Genomic DNA, 20,540 nt, shown 5'->3' with positions numbered 1-20,540 from the left:
CACTCACACAATGTTTAAAATAACTCAGTGACCTCTAGTGGCCATAAGATTTATGACAACAGTATATGAGTAGATACCGATGCAAGATAGAGTTGCCTGTGTCAAGGAAATGGCATTTTTGTGTGGCTTTTTTCTTTTCTTACTGGTAATGACAACCCAACACTGGTGATGACCTTAATATAAACTGAATATTAGTGCATTTTGGTGCCATGTACCAGTTCATACATTCACATTCTGCATCACAGTTTCCAAATCTATTTGTTATCTGATTGCTTTCTGTCTTTAATTTTGTCTTTCTAAAGCTAAAGTTTTGCTTTGGATATACTGCAAGTGTGTAGTTCTATTTTGTTTAAGAAAAAAAAAATTCACAAAGGTTGTGTCAAGATGTCAAATAAGACATTAAAACGTGTAAAATAAGTTAGTACCGTGACAGCAGAATTCACATTATCAGCAGAATGTACTACTTAATATACCATCACTATTAAATGCACCAGATATTTAAAGATAGTTATGATCTGTCACATGATGTCATGTTTTTAAGCCTGGTGTCTGTGTGTGTGGTTACAAGTGAAACTATCATTACCAGTCAGTGTATTAATAGCTCTTCATATCAGCAGCATCATCTAGTTGACAGTAAAAGATGAACTGTTATGCTGAATGGACATCTCTTAATAAACAAACTCTGATGAACAGAGTAATAACCACATGAGAAAATTTCCAGTTCAGCTTATTTCCAGTTAATAGCTACTTCAATACATGGTGGCTATATAAAAAACTGTAAATGTAAACAGTGATGTCTTTAAAAAGTTACTGTCTTCAACAGTTTCGTAATACATTTACTGCAAGCTGAAAGTTGTACAAAGTAGGCACAAGTACCCAGCTGATACTTTACAAGTCATCTTGGAGGATGTTTGTACTGTACAGTTCTTAAACATTGCAAGGTGACAGATGTGGTAGAAAGAAAAAACACATCAAGTCTCTCCATTAACCTGATGTTTCAGTGCTTATATCTTCATTGGACGAGACAGATGAGGTGACTTGGATATCTAACGATCTTAATTTCATTTTTCCCCTAAAATGCAACAGTTGTCAAAAAAGGTTATTTCACAGATAAAACAGTACTTCTCCGTCCATCAGCCCAAGCTCTTCTTTCGACTATTCCCTTTGAGATTTGCCACAGTGGATTACTGATCTCCATCTCACCCTGTGCCTAGCTTCCTCTTCCATCACACCAGCACAGAAATGACATAGAAACACAGAAAAATGTTTTTTTTATGAATGTGTTTGTTAAAAGGGGGAATGAAACATGGTGTATAGAGTCCATTTACTTTTCACCATCTTTAAATCATAAAACATGTCTCACTACTACCTTGGAGTACTAAATGTTGCCCTTTAACATTGATTTTCCACCTGTACTGCTAAAAAAATATTTGTGTCCTTTACGTTCTTTTGTGACTGAACAAAGGAGGTTTGTGATGTTGATGTTATCACATTCATTTTGCATGCAAAAGTTTCCTGATTTGAAACCAGGAGGAGAAAAAAATACAACTTGGAGTACTTCTAGTGCTGGTTACAATGCTGAAGAAATAGCTCTGTTGTGTGAGGAAAGAATTCTGAGATTAAATACCTTACTATGTCAATTCACTATAGCAACAATAAATAATTATATTAACCACAAATGAGTTGTTAGGCCAGTGTTTTTAATAAGAGTCCACACCAAACATATTACAAAAAATTAGAAATGAATCAATTATATATATATATATATATATATATATATATATATATATATATATATATATATATATATATATATATATATATATGAAAACAACTCACAAAACAAGCTAACAACATAATCATCTTAGATAAATTTCTTTTGTAACAAAACACAGATTTTTTTGCATTAAATTTATTCTCCCACCTTGTGTTGACAGTATCACCATCTTTACCATAAACGGATATTCTGTTGATAGCTGACACAACACTAACATTTGACACACTGTGTTGCCACAGAAGCCACAGTGAGTATATTGAAAAATTGCAACAGTGTATTCATATCTATAATGAGGCATGAGGCAAAGCAAATAGACCTGGGCTTCACTATTTTTTAAAAAAAACTGCTACCCTTTAAAATAGACATGATGATGTGAAGTGGCAGACGTTTTACTCTCAGATGAAGAATGGAGATAATTAACAAAACAAACCATGAGGGTGAGATGTTTGCAAGTTTCTATAAACAGCCATCTTTTCACCAATTAGACATTTATTGTTTATACAAAAGGAATGAAATGTGCTAATAACAACAAAAATGTTTCATTGTATTTTATATAAATGCCAATTTTTCCAAAGGAATTAAAAGGCACGTTGAAGACTAGCATTCCCTTTACTTTTAATTTTGTATTGCACAGTAAAAGTTATCCGGATCCATGCTAGTAATTCGTTGACTGGCACCTCTCTGCAACCAGCTCGCTGCTGCCAGCTCTGTTTGGAGACACAATCAATTTCAAAACAGTTGTTTGGTTATTTTTAAATAACAACAGAGCTATATTGGAAATACTGGAAACTATATTTGAACCAACTAATAATTTCAAATTTTTTGCCAACTATGACAAATTAAGGCTCCAAATTTAAAACAGTGTTATCTAACTGATTTAAATCTGATAAACCGAGGGGACTCATCAACATATTTTTCTGTCAGTTTCTTGTGTGGGTTTTTTTTTTTTCTGAGATTCACAAAACAAAGCTCAAAATATCAACAACATGAAACACACACGGTGTGTTTAAAAGAAATATAAATCAAAAAGAAAAAAAATATATAACATCACTGTCACTGAAATCCCCCAAAAGCACCAAAACTAACATACATTTTAGTTGTTCTCAAAACATAGTGGTGAGCATAAAGGATGTTAAATCTTTTCAGTGTCAGTTACCTTTCACATTGCTGGGTTTTCTGACCACAGAATACGTCTCCTGGACTGATTCAAGTGCATGGTCCTCTGCAGACATATAACAACAAAACATCATAAGAATGATTTTTCTTTTCATTACATTCAAATGTAAATTGTCCTCACTTATTTCCGGCTGTGAAAATGTGATGTGTGGACTTCTGGAAGATGTTACTTTTTATATGATAGCATATTTCTCTTCCACTAGGCCTTTTAAGCAATTAAGGGTATTATAACTTCAATGTTTTCCAGTTTAAGCAAATTACCTTTTGGCCTTCTTGGTTTTGTGATGAGGGAATATGTCTCATTGTTTTGTTCAGCTCTGCTTACCACTGCAGGCACTGAAATATAAAGATAAGCCAAACCTTAAACAAAGTATAAAGATATGGGCAGACAATTTAGTTACATTTTTTTAAATCTCTCATTCTAGACACTTTCTCTATATGATAACCATCTCAAAGTGAAGATAGTAAAATGAAAGAGAAATGACAAAACAAGAGTGATGGTTAAAATGTTGTGTTGTTGTTTTTGGTCAACAAGTTACTACTAAATTAAATTATATTACTTACATCTTAGGACCCTGATAGTTCGTATTTATATTAGTTATTACAATCTCACTGTCTTTCCTAGCAACCAGTAGAGTGGCACATATTTAAAGGATATATGCTTCTACCACATGAAAACACAACACAATTTGTTTCATAACAGTAACATGCAATTTATATACAAAAAATGATAACAGCATGTTGCCTAATAAAAATAATTGACCAATCTTGCTTGTGCAGTAAGGCTATACTGGGAAATGGTAAAGCCTTTTTTTGCAGAGGGGAAGGTAGATCTAGCTCTCGTGCTCCGCGTGTCTCATGAAAATGTGACAAAATGTTAAGAGTAGATATAGAGACACATTTTATGTCAAGGAAAATAAGTTGTCTGGAGAAACACACCAGTCGAAATACTTCAAACTTTTATACTTTCTATTTCAGTCAACTGAATACATTTTTAGTCTCCTAAAGTCTTATGATATTTAGTCGACTAAAACTATGATTTTAGTTGACTAAATTATGACTAAAACAAGATGATGTTTTATTCAACAATTTTAATCAAAGGTCTGCTCTAATCAAAGGTATTAATCATATTCAGTCAACTAAGACAAGATTAAAATTCAAAAGATTTAGATGACTAAATTTTGTTTTATCCACAAAAAAAAAAAAAAAAAAATTTAACTAAATTAAAAGCTAAATGAAACATTTGATATCAAAATTAACACTAAAAAAACTGCTGAGGGACTAAAATCACAGACCAAACAATACAATGGCAGGTGCATGTCCTAGGGTATACGGTTTACTAAAGGACTGTGTTTCTAATTTCCATGATCCTGTAGATTTGAAGTTCATGTTTTTTATTCCTAAACAAATGTTGGCCTTCCTGACCTGTTTGTGCAGAAGAGGGAGACCGGAAGGAGGCAGTAGAATTTTGAGCACCTTCTTATAAAAAAGACAAAATAAACAAGAAAAAAATTATTATTATTAATATCCACCAGGAATCACTAAGCATGCTTATTGTTATAAAATAAAAAGACATGTTTTGATGAGCATACTGTCAACATACCTGGTGTCAAAGAAGTTTCTTCTGTGTGATTTCTGATGGTTTGTTGATGTTTATTACGTTGAAACACTCCTACCAATATTAGCAGAATGACCACCAATAAAACACCCAAACCAATGCAGAGCCCCAGGTAGATCTCTAAGTAAGGCACTGTAGGATGACCTGCAAGAAAGATAATTGCAATGTGCATTAGAAAGGATTAAAATGTTTTAAATTACTATATATATATATATATATATATATATATATATATATATATATATATATATATATATATATATATATATATTCATGTAAAAACTTAAATAAATCCTATTCAAGACAATTATGTATACCCAATATGATTTAGTCCCATTTCAGAAGGTAGCATACTGATCCAATCATTAGCCAATAGAAAAAATGTGCTAGGATACATGGGACAACAAAAGGCAGCTGGAGCTGACTGTGTGTTGCGTGAATGATAGACAACAAATAGCTTTGACAAACAAAAAGTGAGCCTCTTATAGAGGGTGACAACATGAGTACACAAACCAAGGTAAAAAAAAGAACTGGGACAAAACTAAACTAAGGCTTAAATCGGAAGAAACAATGACTACGAAAACAGTGACATGAATATGGTTCTGCACAGGCATATGTGAGAAACTGTGAAGAGTTTGTATGGACAAGAAACATGAACATGAACATAACCTGAACAGAATCGTGAAAGCCTTAATCTTGCTGTGATTTGGAGTAAAGAAAAACAGATGACCTCACAAAGACTGAATGACAACGCACAGACTAAATGCACATGGGAGGTAATCAGGGGAAGTAGAAACACATAGTGAAACAGTTGACACAAATCAACATAACAACATCGTAGGAGAAGAGTAAAACTAAACACTGAACAAAGAAACACAAGACTTACAAAATAAAACAGGAAACATGTAGAGACGTTGACATGATAACATGATAACACAAACTTGACAACATGAACACGCAGACAAGAAACCTATGACAGACTAACACAAAAGACAGGAAAAGACACAAACACAGAGACATGGGTGAAAACACAACTAGACTAAACGTCAACTAAACCCTTACTAAGAATAACACCACAAGAACTTCAGATATTTTAATATAACCTAAAAGTTTGTTGTTAAAAAAAAAAGAGATGTCAACAACGACCACATTTTGACTACACATACCTGTGTACAGCAATCCTATGGACGTCAACACCAGACTATCATTAGATATCGAAATAAAGATGTTGCCTTATGTTACAAAACAACCAACTTCAGGACTGAACCTCCAAAAATGACATGTAAAGGCATCATTCTGATGTCTCTTTGAATAGTGGCTATGTTCATCATGGACCATATATTATTTCTCATTTACACACTTTATCATGAAGCTTTAAAATATAGTTTGGGTACTATGGCGCGGTTGCAGGTGAGACAGACACACCTTAGCTGCATCAGCTCGTCATGCCTCCCCTGCATATAAGGGTGAACAGGATCCTGACTGTGTTGTTGTTGTGTACATGTGGCTGGCAGCCAAAAAACTGCGGCTGTGCGTGTATGATGCAAGAAACTGAGTGAATAAAGATGCTGAAAAGCATTCAAGTGTGATCAGGTCCATCTTTGCTGCCACAGATAAAAAGTTTGTCTCCATTTTTGGGGGGAAAATATTGATGCATCTTACTTCCAACAGTTAGCCAGCTCTCTGGTGATTCTCCAGCATCAGCAATGCTACATTTGTAAAGTCCTTCATCAGATTTGGATACAGTGGGAATCATTATGTTTCCTGATGAGCTGCTCCCAGTGGAGACGCCATTTTTATAGAATTCTGCAGTGTAGTTGGAGTTTGCATCCTTTTTTCTACAATGCAAGGTCACATTTTCTCCCTGTATCACAGGTTGGACAGGAAACTCCAGGATCACATGACTTTCTAAATGGCAGAATGTGTAACAGTTATTGTTTCAAAAAGTGATATTTGTTAAAATTATACATATATGGAAATCATTAATTATATTAATTCATTACTAACTATAATAGCTCACATCATTTTTAAATAGAAATCTCTTTCAAAACATATGATACTTCTGATTATTACAATGCACATGCAGTAAATAAATATGTATTTGTGTTATTTTTATTATGATTGTGATGCATTTTATGAAGAAAAATTATCCCTTAGTGTTATGAAAATGTATATCAAATATGACATTGTGCATTACTGCAATCGATATACTAAACAGAAAAAATGGTGAATGGACTAAATATGTTAACACATAATTGCTTTTCTATGTACATACCAGTTACAGTGATGTTGACAGAGTTGCTTTTTTGTATTCCTCGATGTTCACACCAGTATTCTCCACTGTCAGTTGATGGATATGCATTAATAATTTTGCAAGGTCCAATCGTTGTTTCCCAGGTTGAAGCACATGTTCTAACATCTCCATTTATCTTTTTCATCACTCTCCATCCAGTCAGCCCATTTAGCCCTTCACAGCTGATAGTGACAGCCTCTGATTGAAAGAACTGCTGCCTGTTTGGAAGAACTTGAGGAAAACCTGAATCTGAGACAGAAAATCAAATAAAGACTCTGCCATCAATGTCTGAATATATAGAATAAAACTTGGATATATAGAATAAATGAACCTCATGTTGATAGTTAAGGTTTTCTGAATTATCTGCCTTTACAAAATGGCAACAGCAGAACTATTTCAGTCGTTTTAAGAGTTTGACAACTGTTTTGTGACAGCTGTTCAAACGAAGAGAAGATTTTGCACAATACTTGAGAGAAATTATCAATCAAAGATGGAGATGTCAACTGAGATAACATGTCAAGCAGAAGCTGAAGCACATGATAACACATAATACCATATCACTGAAACCGTTATACCATTTTACATCCAAGATAAGGCATAAAAATGCAAACAAATTTAATGTCACTTTTCATTAAATATATTCAGAAGATCATTCTACATATATACAAATTCCATTCGATAAATAAACACACACACACACACACACACACACACACACACACACACACACATATATATGTATATATATATATGCAACATATATATACATATATATAAAGGGCTATTTCAGAACTGTTTTAGAGGTTTATGTTGTAGCTCTATTTTTAGCTGGAAACAACAACTGCATTAGTTTCAAAAACATTCAGATTGTTAAGAGATTATAAAATCTATTACACACACTACTACATCCACACACACACAGACACTTAAAAAAACACAAAAAACAACATGAATAATTAAAAACTTACTATGTGTTTGAGAATCACTGAATTCAGCTACTGTAACCAACAGCAAAAGAACATTCAGCACTGAAAAGGTTAAGAATGAGACTTTTAATATTTAATATTTTTGTCAGTGTTTTTGATAACACTTTTTAACACAACCAGCTAATAATGCGCAAGTACCCTGTATTTACTTGCATTTTGCAGGAATCTACTGGCAGAAGATCCAAGATGGAGAAATATAGTTGTTGGTTTTTTTTTCCAGGATTTTACCATGAAATCACCCAGTATTAAAATTACCTAATTAAATTTTATGTTATTATTGAAATATTTCATATTTCATATTTCATGAAATTACAGGCTACTTGTGCCTTAGTCATGCATGCTACATTGTAATTGTTTAATTGTTTCGGGGGTCTTGCAGGTGACTCACATTTTAGAAAGTACACGGTACTTACAATCTACTTGTTTGATCGTTGACTTCAAAAACATGAGTTGTACTTACAGTGTCCTTTGTTCATTGCTTCTTGCAAAAACCTGACTTGTTGCTTGCAAACTGCATGTAAGTACGGTGTATTTGTGCCTTGTTGTCTGCAAAATCATATTAGAATAGGGTACTTGCACCTTATTTATGGTTCATATTATAAAGCATGACCATGTTTTTTTGTTTTTTTTTTTTGCATCATTAATAATAAGTCCTATGCATTTATTAGTGAGCTGTTACAAACAGCTGTTACAAACAGCTCACCATAAAAATACATGCAAATATATGGCTGTAATTTGCCCTTCAGTCTATCCATGTATTTTTTTAAGACAATGTCAGTACTCACAAATTCTGATGGTGGGAAATCTGACCTCCATGCTGTCTTGCTGCTGACTGCATGAGCATCAGACTGAACTGAGGATATATCCTCTTGTAAGAACTTCCTCTTCCTGTGCTTCTGTGGTGACTGAGGCCCAACAGGGTTCCATTTCAAAGACATGTGATTGCATGAAAATGTCCCTACAGCCTATTATTTGTTTTATGCCCTTTTATTTATTGAATTTTGTGTTTTCTCAATTTTAGATTTTGATCAGTCAGCCTACTTTTTGGCATCTGGTGAAAATTTAAAAAATAAAGTAATTGCTCAGTCATAGAAACCCACAGTGCACCGTGTTTTATTGCAAATGCAAATATTATGAATTATGCATGTTGACTGTGCTGCTTATATGCATCCCTCCAATTTTGCACCAGTATTCTCCAATTATGTCTCTAAAATGTAGACTTAAAATGTGGACTTAAAATTAGATATCTAGAAAGCTACTCTTTCTGTAGTTGATAAAAATAAAATACATAAATAAATAAATTAATTAATTAATTAATTTAAGAGTTAATTAGATGGTTGGGCTTACGTCGCTAACCTGGTCACAGAGGGAATACCGGTGAGTCCTGGCTAACACTGCTAACTCCGAAACGAGCATGACACTACCTGGATTCCAGCTGCTGCGGGCGACCAGGACGAGAGAGAGCGGTAAGCAGTAAGTGGTAAGCTCAAGGGTTGTCAAGTCCTGCGCAGATCAACTGTGTGGGATGATGGAGCGCATCTTCAACCTGAGCCGGAGGGTGGGGAGAGTCCCACAGCTCTGGAAAACCTCTTGTGTTGTACCAGTGCCAAAGATTCCACATCCCAAGGACCTCAACAGCTACAGGCCGGTGGCTCTGACATATCCAACTGATGAATTTTATTTTATTTGTTTTATTTATTTATTTACAAAGCACATTTAATAACAACAGAGAGTTGACCAAAGTGCTGTGCAAAGTAATAATTAAACAGTGACATTAACATCAACAACAGGTAAGAAAATTAGGATAAAAGAATTGGTAACTCTCATGCAGTATCGAAAGCCAAAGTGAAAAAAAAAATGTTTTAAAATGGGATTTAAAAAGAGTAACAGTTGGGGCCTTTCTAATGTGGAGAGGTAGATCGTTCCACATTTTCGGTGCCACAACCGCAGCCCCCTGATCCCCTCTATGAACCATCCTAGACTTGTGTAAGGTAAGGAGTAAATGATCACTTGATCAAAGGGCTCTAGTATAATGCTGCAAAAGGTCAGACAAATAGTCTGGTGCCAGGCCACTTAGCTCTTTATAAGTCAAAAATTAAATTCTAAAATGCACTGGAAGCCAATCAAGGGAAACAAGCACCGGAGTAATATGTTGATGTCTCTTCACACAAGTCAAAAGGAAAGCTGCAGCATTTTGTACAAGTTGGATCATAAAAATGATCTCACCTTGGATAGGAGCCTTAATTTAAAAAAGGAGAACTGAACAACTAATTTAATTTGTTTCTCAAATGTAAGTTTGTTCATTGGTAGAAGACTACCGCTAGCTCCTTGTAACCAAGTGTCTTCTGCACAAACATCCTCCACTGCAACTACTAAACATCCAAGGAAAGTTTTAAGCCTTATCCTAATAGTAGAGATAGTGTCTCCCTCCCAAATCTAAAACTTTACAAGTTAACATGTTTTCATGTTAACTAGTTAACATATACAAAGTTAACAGAGAAAATGATTTTTAGGGCCAAGTACAATAGCCTCAGTTTTACCTGAATTTAGAAGAAGAAAATTAGAGTCCATCCAGGTCTTTATGTCTTTAACCCTTGTGTGGTGTTCATATTTTTGTTACTCAGCCAGTGTTCATGGGTCTGGTGGACCCGCTAGAGTTTTGGCTTTCCAAATTAACACTATCAAACAATTTTATGTTAGATTACTCAACAGATGTTTACTTCATCCCAATTACAAGCCATATGAACAGCAAACATGGTAAATTTTTTCCCTTTACCTTTGTTAGATCACATTTATGAATTAATGTGCTTCTCGTTTTTTGTTTTTTTTTATAAAATGTTATAAAAAAAAATCAGTTATAATCAAGTGGAGTGAGTGGAAAGACACAACACATTTACACATGAAGCAATATGTTTCACAACTAAATGAGATCAGCTGCTCATCAATGGTGACATTAGGCCCAGGTTTGTAAAACAGGGAGGTGGTGCACACACTTATCCCACACTGTCCTGATGGCAGCTAGCTTGTCTCTCTGCCGTCGAGCTGGTCTGTCGTCTCGGTTATCAAAACGGATAATCCTGGAAATTTTGTGGAAGTTTTCCAGAGACATTGATGCATGGAAAGGTTTGTGCCGGTTTCTGCATCCCACAGGGATTCTGTGGATTCCCCCTTGGACCTGAAAACTCCTGCAAGGATAAGAACCCCAAAGTGGGCCTTTGGAGTTCTTAGATGAATTTGGTCTATCTCCTTCCACCTCTCTCCAAAAACACACCTTCCTTCTAGATTACTGCAAACCAGAATAATTTTCTGGATTTAATCTGGGATGAAAAGCTAAAATGAAGACTTGATGTCCTGCACATGAGTACCTGTCAGCCGTGTTGGCCCTGGCTTATCACAGTAACAGCTCGGCAGGGTGGCTCATTTCTTGGGCAAGAAGACCATTCAATTTCACCAGTTATTGACATCCATATTTCTTCACTTGCTGTCTGGTGGGCTTGTTCTGGTCCTGGAGCTGGCTGCAGATGGGGTACTCGTCTTCGTTTTGTTACTAAACGGTGCTCAACCTCATCCTCTTCTTCAAAGTCACTGTCAGACTCTGAATTTTCAGAAATGTGAAATATTCTGAAACCTCTTTGTCAACATCATCATCCGAAGCCCCTCTGGCTTCCAAAATCAATTGGATGGCCCTCGCAGCAGATAATCTTTTGCCATCTTGATCAGTTGTGATAAAGAACCACATCGGCAAAGTCTTATTTATAGTATTATGCCCCTAATTAGCAGATGGGACAGGGTATGAGAAAATAAAATTTGGATCCCTCAAGAAAGAGGGAATGTGTGGGAATGTCAGAGCAGACGGTGTTGGTAGTTGAATTTTCAACAATGTTGCAACTTTGTGCGGGAGCAGGAGGGGAAGAAAACACTATCAGCAGCACCAGAAAGGAGGAAGACAGAGTGTGGGAACACAGGACCTACACTTTCAACACTTTTATTAGACCACCACCAGTAGGCTCTGGGTGTACAGAGCACGTTGTGTGTGACGTCTTCTTTTGCGCATGCGGGCCGCTTTGAGCGTTCACACTAGAGCACGTGCTGTCCCATTTTATTTGTAGTGTGAACAAGCAGACAAAAAAATTGGATTTGATCAAAAAATCGGAATTGAGCATTAAGACCTGCAGTGTGAACGTAGCCTTGGTTCAGGGGGGATGACAAAAAGAACTAAAAAACAAAGGACTAAAATGCAACCTAGAAATTAACTAGACGAGCTAAACTAGAACAAAAATGAATACAAAAGATACATAAAAACTCAAACACTGGGTCACACGACCCAGTAGCGTGACATAGATAAAGCTGTATGCAGTGTTGGGGAGTAACGGAATACATGTACCGCCGTTACGTATTTAAAATACAAAATATGAGTAACTGTATTCCGTTACAGTTACCGTTTAAAAAGGTGGTATTTAGAATACAGTTACTTTGTTGAAATAAATGGATTACACTGCGGTACTTTCCTGTTTCATTTTGTCGCGGGTCAGGACTGTTTGGGTTTTGTTTGACAGCTACGTTCTGTTGTTCCAGGCGGCAGCGTTACGGTTGCCATGGTTACAGGACGACGCTCTCTCTCTCTCTCTCTGCGACTGTGTGTTTCCTGGGTGAGAGAGCGCCTTTTCGTTGTTGTTGTTGTTGTGCTAAGCTAACAGGCAGAATGCTACAAGCATAGCTCTAAAGAATGTAGCATCATGGGCAGTATAGTCCGTGTTGCAGGGAGAATGGACTGCCATACACGTTATGTGTCTGTGAGCGCGAGGAGGGAGAAAAAGGGGAGTGGAAAGGTACGAGTTGTCATCGAGGAAAAACGGGAGCTGGAAGCATGTAAATATAATAATAACCACTGCAGCCAAGAAGAGTGCCTGACGAGCCCAGTTGTAAGTAAGCTATTAAGACTCGACTGTACACCGTGTTCGTGTTTTCCTCCGAAAACAATAAGTTCCGTTGGAGCAGTCTTTCAACGCCTCTCTCTGTCTCTCGCAAGAAAAATTGACCCACACAACAAAGTAAAGCTATTTTTCGGCTACGAGCCGACAGGGACCCCGCCGTATTAGTCAGAGGTCCCTTTACTACAGTTCGGAGTCGCGGACCTTCAGTAATAGTAATAAATCACACAGCAATAGTACATTCACGTTGTTGTAAAAAGCACGATAATATATTAAGTAATCCAAAGTATTCAGAATACGTTACTGTCATTGAGTAACGTAACGGAATACGTTACAGAATACATTTTGGGGCATGTATGCTGTATTCTGTAATGGAATACATTTTAAAAGTAACCTTCCCAACACTGGCTGTATGTCATCTGCATAGCACTGAAAATGTTTGCCATGCCTACTGATGATACTGCCTCATTTGTAACCTTCACTAAAGCTGTTTCTATGCTGTGATGAGCTCTGAAACCTGACTGAAACTCTTCAAATAAGCCTTTGCAGATGACCTGTTAGCTGTTCGACAACACCCTTTCAAGAATTTTTGAGATGAAAGCCATGTTGCAAACATGTATTTTAGAATTACTTTACCCAATCTTCACTATTTCATATAAGACAAGTCTTGTGTTGACAACATTATCACCATTTTTCCTATAAATGAACATTGTGTTGATGGCTTATGACATTTTAGCTTTATGTCTTAAGCTACATTTGTCATATTGTGTTGCTGCAAAGGCCACGGTGAGTATATTTTTAAAAATTTGCAACAGCACTCTCATACCTGTAATGAGGCAGAGTAAATAGAACTGTCTCTCTCTTTCATGTTTAATTTTAACACACTGCTACCTTTTAAATTAGAAGTGATGATGTGAGGTGGGTGAAGTTTCCTCTTTCATGTGAAGAATAAAGACGATGAAAAAATATGGCCTTGGGGTCATTTTTATTTCATGCAAACTGACACCATTTCATCAATTATAAATCAACACATTCACTGTTTATAGAAAAGCACAATCTAAAACATCAAAATTCTGCTAATAAACACAGAAATGTCCATTATCTTCTCTCTAAATGCAACTCTTTTGACAGTTTTTTTCCATACATTCATAGCTTCAATAACATTAAAATTCAAAAAAGAACATTAGAGACTAATGTATCCTTCATTTGTGGCTTTGGGTTGTACAAAAGAAGTGTTTCAAATCCTCTTCTGTTAAAACTGAGTTGGTACCTTCATGAACATGCCTGCTAGGGTTGATTCTCTTTTGAGTACAAATTAAATTTCAAAATATTCTTTTTTTTTTCTTTGAAATGAAACGTGAAGCATTCTGGGAATTATATTTGAAACAACACATGATTTATACATTGTTGCTCTTCTACATTATTTACGCTAATACGATTTGTTCATTTATGAAATGCAATTATGAATAAAATAAAATAAAATAAGGTACCAAATTTAAAAACTTCTAGTCTTTTTTTATTTCACTTGCAGACACACAACTTAAGCTGTCAAGTGGCTGAGCATGTGACCACCAGTTAAAAATATATCTTATGTGCACATTCATTATGATACTTCACAGCCTTCAAACAACCTACATGTTGAAGTGAGGGTGCTCAGCTGCATACATTTTTGTATCTGGGTTTCTGGTGTGGTTATTGTCAGACATCATGACCTTCTGTTAAAAAAAGAAGCTGGTAAAGTTTGTCTTTCTCTCTGTGAGAAGATTCAGCTGCTGACACACAGTGTAACAATGATTGAATAATGACAAGACTTTAACAAATGCTCACAAAACATCAGATAAATTTAAGTCTTGATCAATAATTTCTGTCTGGAGCAGAAAAGTGATGGACTGCTGAAAAAATCATTTATTTTTCTTTTTTAATGATTACATTGTTTCTTCCACTGGCTTTTTAAACAGCTAGAGATGTTATAGTTTCAATATTTTCACGTTAGGCAAATTACCTTTCATCAACTTTGCTTCTTGTGATGAGGTTACGCATCGCCTGGGTAGAATTAGTTATGCTGACCCCTGCAGACATTGGAACATACAGGCAAGTCAGAACCATAATACAAAGATAACTATGAAGGAAGAATGTTTCCTCAGCTTGACTCGCACATGCCAAGGCTAATCACAAAGTACAGATAGTGTAACATAAAAGATATGCATTTATGATATTATGTAAGTACTATGCGATCATCATGTTGCCTAGCAACCACCTACCAAATAATAATACCAAATTTACAGTGTTTCAGCACTAGAACATCTTAAAAAAGGACAGCATGATTTTAATTTCATGAAAGTAGCATCCAATATGTATTCACAAAACCTCAACTATGTATGTCATATTATGGCATTATCATGTTACCTAGTACCCATCTACAGTAAGAACAGACTAAAATTAAAAAAATTTAAAACTCTAAAAGAAATGTAGCATGGGCATGTATTAGTTTTTAAAATCTACTAAAAAAGGTGTAAGTCTTCATCTCTACTCTGGAGTGACATCGGAGAGGGCCAGGGCAGCCAATGCTTATGATTTGGTTTTGTTAGGTGAGGCTGTGTGCAGACAGGAATAGGACCCAAGGTGCAGACTCCGGAGACAGAACTTAAACCAAAACAGCTTTAATGCTGAACGCAAACATGACATAACTGGGAAAAAACTCAAAATAAACTTACACCGATGGACAGGCAAAACACACAGCAAAGTAAACGGTAGATCGCGACACAGACACTAAGAAACACAGGGCTTAAATACACAGAGGGAACAATCAGGGAATGGGTAACAGGAGGGAAACACAGCTGGGGCAAATCAGGCCTAACGAGACAAGGGGAAGCAAAACCAGACACATTAACAGCAGACATGGACTTTCAAAGTAAAACAGGAAACATAACACAGACTCACGGGCAGGCACTATAACAAAGGGAACAGAGACGTGGGAACAGGGCAGACACAAACACTGACTGAACACGGGGAAATAGGAACTTAGGATACACATAGACGCGAACTAGACAAGGGGATGCAGGTGATAGGGGAGACAGAGCAACTAAAGAAGACAGGGACCTAAGCCATAAGATAGAACTCAAAGAAACCAAAAACTAGACAGTATAAATAATATCATAAACTCAAAAACCCTGGGTCGATGACCCAGGCATCCTAACAGGTTTATTGGTTTCAAAGCTAAACAAGAAGTCATGTTCTATAATGGTGAGCCATACTTGGTGTCAAAGAAGTTTCTTCTATGTGACGTCTGGTGGTCTGTTGATGTTTCTGATGTTGAAATACTCCAGTCAGAAGGACCAAAATAATCACCATTAAAATACAGAAACCAATGCCGAACACAAGGTAGAGGTCTAAGCGAAGCACCTGAGGTGGAGCATCAGCTCCTAGAAAGATAATTGCATGCATTGTGTATTAGACATAATTATAATGATGTAAATTAATATAAACAATTTATATTAATATAAAAAACCAAACACAATCCCTAAACCATCAATTTATGGTATACATTGATCAAATAATGCGTATCTGAACACATGAACTTCATGTTTATGCAAAGCTTCAAAATGCATTGTATTTTTTTTCTTCTTTTTTCTTTTTTTTTTTTTTTTGTCTGCCTCGTTAGACTGCAAGTCACCCACATTATCCTGATGATCTCCCTTTGTTTCTAGACAGGGTGGATGGTATTTGATGGTGTAGTAGATTGTGGAATTATGGGTGGAGAAAGGTGAGCTGATTTAATTTAGCAGAACTCACACAGAATAATTCTGAACAAATTTAGGAGCAATGATGAAATTTTACTGGCAGCATTTGTCAAAAGATTCGACATTACTATCATTTTTCTTTTGCTGTACAGATTGATAATAAGTATTTAACTCTAATTAATGCTTTTTCGCACATAAGCTTGTGTTATGCATGCGACATGGCATTCAAACTCTCACATAATTGCTCCTGTTTGACACTTCATCTAATTTCTCCAACAAGGGTTGGAGAATGCATTGTAGATAAAACACACAGCTTTTAATTGTCTATAAAACTTACTTCCAACAGCTAGCCAGCTCTCTGGTGATTCTTCAGTCTTAGAAATGCCACATTTGTAGAAGCCTTCATCAGACTTGGAGACAATGGGGTTCATCATCTTTCCTGTTGAACTGATCCCAATGAAGGCACCATTTTTATAGAATTCAGCAGTGAAATTGGGGTGTGCATGCTTCTTTTTACAGAGCAGGGTCACATTATCTCCCTCCAACAAAGGATAGGCAGGACTCTCCAGGATCACAGGACCATCTGAATGTGAATGACACATGACTTGAAAAGTTTCTTATAGAAAACTTGATTTCTGATTAAATTATATAATCTTTCAAATACTACAGGCAATAGGTCAAATATCATTTTTAAGAAAAAATGCATAACACATTATACAAACTTTGACGAAGATGCTTTTGTTATCAGAGTAATGCTTAATTTCCAAATATAATGTGCTGTATTTGCTACCAAAAACAACTGACCTAAAAATTGGTCATATGTCATTCCTTAAGCGAAATGTGTAAAATGATTCTTATTTACCTGTTTAAGCACACACACACACACGCACACACACACACACACACACACACACACACACACACACACACACACACACACACACACAGGCACACACACACACGCACACAACACTGTAATTGATATACCAAACCAACAGATCTAAAAAGTGGATGGACTAAATATGTTTTTATATTTTTTAGTGTATGTGCATACCAGTTACAGTGATATTGACAGAGTTGCTTCTTTGTGTTCTTCCCATTTCACACCAGTATTCTCCACTGTCAGTTTTCGGATATGCATTACTAATATTGCAAGGCCCAGTAGCTCTATCCCAGGTTGGAGCACATGTTCTAAGGTCTCCATTTATCTTTTTCATCACTCTCCATCCAGTCAGTCCACGTAGCCCTTCACAGCTGATTTTTATAGATTCTAATTCAAAGAACTGTTGCCTGTTTGGAACAACTTCAGGAAAACCTGAATCTAAAACAGAAAATCAAGATCTGTTATTGCTTCTGTCTTTCAAAACACAAATGGACAATATTACTATATTTACTGAAACAAATGCACATGTATGTTGTATTTTTAGGTTTTTCTTAAATACAGATTTTTTTCCAAAGTTGTATTCTAATGTAATGTTGTGTTGGAATGCACAATGCTTTTGCAGCTGTTGTAGCCCAAAAGTAAGTGCAATAGTTGCCGAACCTTTCAAGTTGTCATGAGACAATATTTACCTATTACCTATTATAAATAGATCAACATGAATTTTTAACTACTTACTATGTGTTTGAGAGTCACTGAATTCAGCTAATGTAACTGAGATCAACAGCACATTAATCACTGTAGGGATTAAGAATGATAGTTAAATATGTCAACATTTTTCGAATATTTTTTCTTCATCATTAGTGTTGATTCCTGCATTTAGCACTGAGCAGTTACAAATTCCATAATTAATTCATTAATATTTATAAGTGTGTTTTAGATATGTTAATTTGCCCTTTAATTTCATAGGTGCATTTTTTCAATAGTTGATTCAGTATGTTTGTATAGATAGACAAGGATCAGTACTCACAGACTTTGATATCAGCAACTCTGACCTCCATGTTGTCTTTCTGCTGGCTGTGTGGGTGTCAGACTGAAATGAGGATGAGTTGTTTGTAAGAACTTCCTCTTCCTGTGTTTCTGTCTAGCTCACCGACAGGTTTTAGTCTTCCTGAGACAGAGAAATGCTCTGTGTTTAAAAAAACATATAAAAGGACATAAGCAGTGTGCATAACTAGGGATGGGTACCGGTGTCCGGTGCCATGATGGCACCGGTTCTGACATAAACGGTAGTAACCAGACCGAAAAGCAGCGCACATTTCGGTGCTTTATTTCGGTGCTTTTTTTTCCTGAGCTGTGATACACTTCTAGCCAATCATTTTACGTTTCTGAGGATAGTAGGCGGGTCCAGGTACGTGCGTTCTTTTATGCAGAGCTACAGATTAAAAATGCCCAAGGCGAAGCGGTCAAAAGTCTGGCTGTACTTCACAGCAAAATATGCAAACTCAGCAGCCTGCAACAAGTGCTTTAAGCTGATACTGTGATACTGTCAAAGGAGGTAACACCTCAAATCCGATGAAACACCTGGCGACGCATAACGGGTTTTTTTTTTAAAAGCCGAGAAATGCGCTGTATTTGATGGCAGCAGCAGCCGTTCTTCTCTGCGTGAGTAGCTTAATGTTGTTCGCGTGTAATTTACACTGAGTAGGCTAACCACGTTATTACATTAATGCATGTAAGGTGAACTAGCAAACATCATCATAGCTACATGCAGCTGTCTTCTTGTTTGATGGCAGATACTCCCTTCACCCTGGCCAAAAAGGCTAAAATGACCAAAGAAAAAGAGGGAAACGGCTAAACATGAGAGGTTTTTGGACAAAGTTTGTGTTTTTTCCATTGTTTAAGCACTGCTTCCAGCCAAGAGTGATACCATATATGCCCCATAGCTGCAGAAAAGGCTAACATTGTTATCTTTTTACATAAAACCAGCTGAATATGAGAGGTTTTTGGACCAATTTTGTGTTCTCCATTCTTTAAGCACCGGTTTGAGCACCGTTTGAGCACCGGCACCGTTTCAAAAGTACCGGTTTGGCACCGGTATCGGATAAAACCCAAACGATACCCATCCCTATGCATAACAGGATAAACAAGGATGTGGTTTCCACTCCATTTACATGCAATCAAATTTAAAAAGCCCCTAATTCAGCCTAAATGTGATTATTTGATGCACTGTTCTTTGTTTTACATGATTAAAAAAATGTCTGTTTCTATGCAGCGGAAGAATGTATAAGATCACATAATAATCATGTATATGTAACCCTGCCAGTCCAAGGATCTCCCTCCACCCTGGACTCTGAGTTGTGTGATTGTGGTTTGGATTGGGGTGCACAGTAGAGAGACCAGTCATTCAATATGTGGGTCGGACCACAGTGCTTATTTAGACACTGGGGCATAAACAACTCCAACTCAGCTGCTGGCATCTTAACAACATTTCTTGGTTTCAGGTACATGTATGAGGCAAAATTTACATAACAACACTACTAGCAAACTGTAGTTGAAGAACTAATTCTTCATCTTCTTCATCATTGCATCAATGAGTCCTCTCTTAGCAAGCAGAAGTGTTGCCCCAAATCGCCACAGATATTTCCAAACATAAACACACTCTCATCAGACAGTACATGAACATCTCAATAAATACATTATTTTCATAGTTTGACTGGACAATCACCATTTTACAAAGTATAATACTGATTTTTAAACTAAACCCATGTGGAATGCCAAAGATAGGGCTTACTTTGCAAAGTAATCACAGAAAACTCTGAGCCAAGATGGCGCCCTCACAAACAGGAAACTCGACCTAGGGTGTCCTGTAGGGGACAATTGTCAAAATTGCGCAAATCTACAGTGTATATGCAGCTCAACAGTGACACCCTGTGACATATTATTTGTAAGTCACTACCTTACAAATACAATAAAGATCTTTTATTGTAAACATGATTATGCGTTCTATGTTAAACTTTTATCATTTCAATCCACTGAAATATAAAATGATATGGATGGATTTGTGTGTCCCAGGGATCCCAGGTGCTATGTTGTCTTTGGGACTGCCTCAAAGTAATTTTGGAAAACAGTCAGGCGA

General features: G+C 36.3%; 2 protein-coding genes across 3 annotated transcripts; both read right to left on the bottom strand.

Moving 5' to 3' along the window:
* Positions 1-2,316: 2,316 nt before the first annotated feature.
* Positions 2,317-8,673, bottom strand: LOC113017464 (high affinity immunoglobulin epsilon receptor subunit alpha-like). Of its 2 annotated transcripts, none has more exons than XM_026160613.1 (9): positions 8,636-8,673; positions 7,833-7,892; positions 6,847-7,113; positions 6,234-6,479; positions 4,557-4,715; positions 4,379-4,432; positions 3,215-3,289; positions 2,934-2,999; positions 2,317-2,484 (listed from the first exon to the last, which is right to left on the bottom strand). In XM_026160613.1, exons 1-9 carry the CDS (start codon positions 8,664-8,666, stop codon positions 2,393-2,395), a joined length of 1,050 nt encoding a protein of 349 aa, XP_026016398.1. In that variant the 5' UTR covers positions 8,667-8,673; the 3' UTR covers positions 2,317-2,392. The 2 variants fall into 2 exon arrangements, with proteins under 2 accessions (XP_026016398.1, XP_026016399.1); XM_026160614.1 differs by having other exon boundaries at positions 4,379-4,429.
* Positions 8,674-13,913: 5,240 nt separating this feature from the next.
* On the bottom strand, positions 13,914-20,236 carry LOC113017465 (low affinity immunoglobulin gamma Fc region receptor III-like). Its single transcript, XM_026160615.1, has 8 exons — positions 20,196-20,236; positions 18,432-18,572; positions 18,140-18,199; positions 17,576-17,842; positions 16,859-17,104; positions 16,036-16,203; positions 14,784-14,850; positions 13,914-14,496 (listed from the first exon to the last, which is right to left on the bottom strand). Exons 2-8 carry the CDS (start codon positions 18,460-18,462, stop codon positions 14,487-14,489), a joined length of 849 nt encoding a protein of 282 aa, XP_026016400.1. The 5' UTR covers positions 18,463-18,572; positions 20,196-20,236; the 3' UTR covers positions 13,914-14,486.
* Between the last annotated feature and the right edge of the window lie 304 nt (positions 20,237-20,540).

The sequence above is a fragment of the Astatotilapia calliptera genome, unplaced genomic scaffold (assembly GCF_900246225.1).
Source record: "Astatotilapia calliptera unplaced genomic scaffold, fAstCal1.2 U_scaffold_13, whole genome shotgun sequence".
Lineage (NCBI taxonomy): Eukaryota > Metazoa > Chordata > Actinopteri > Cichliformes > Cichlidae > Astatotilapia > Astatotilapia calliptera.
The sequence above is the reverse complement of the archived record's forward strand: the minus strand, read 5'-3'. Positions and strand labels throughout refer to the sequence as shown.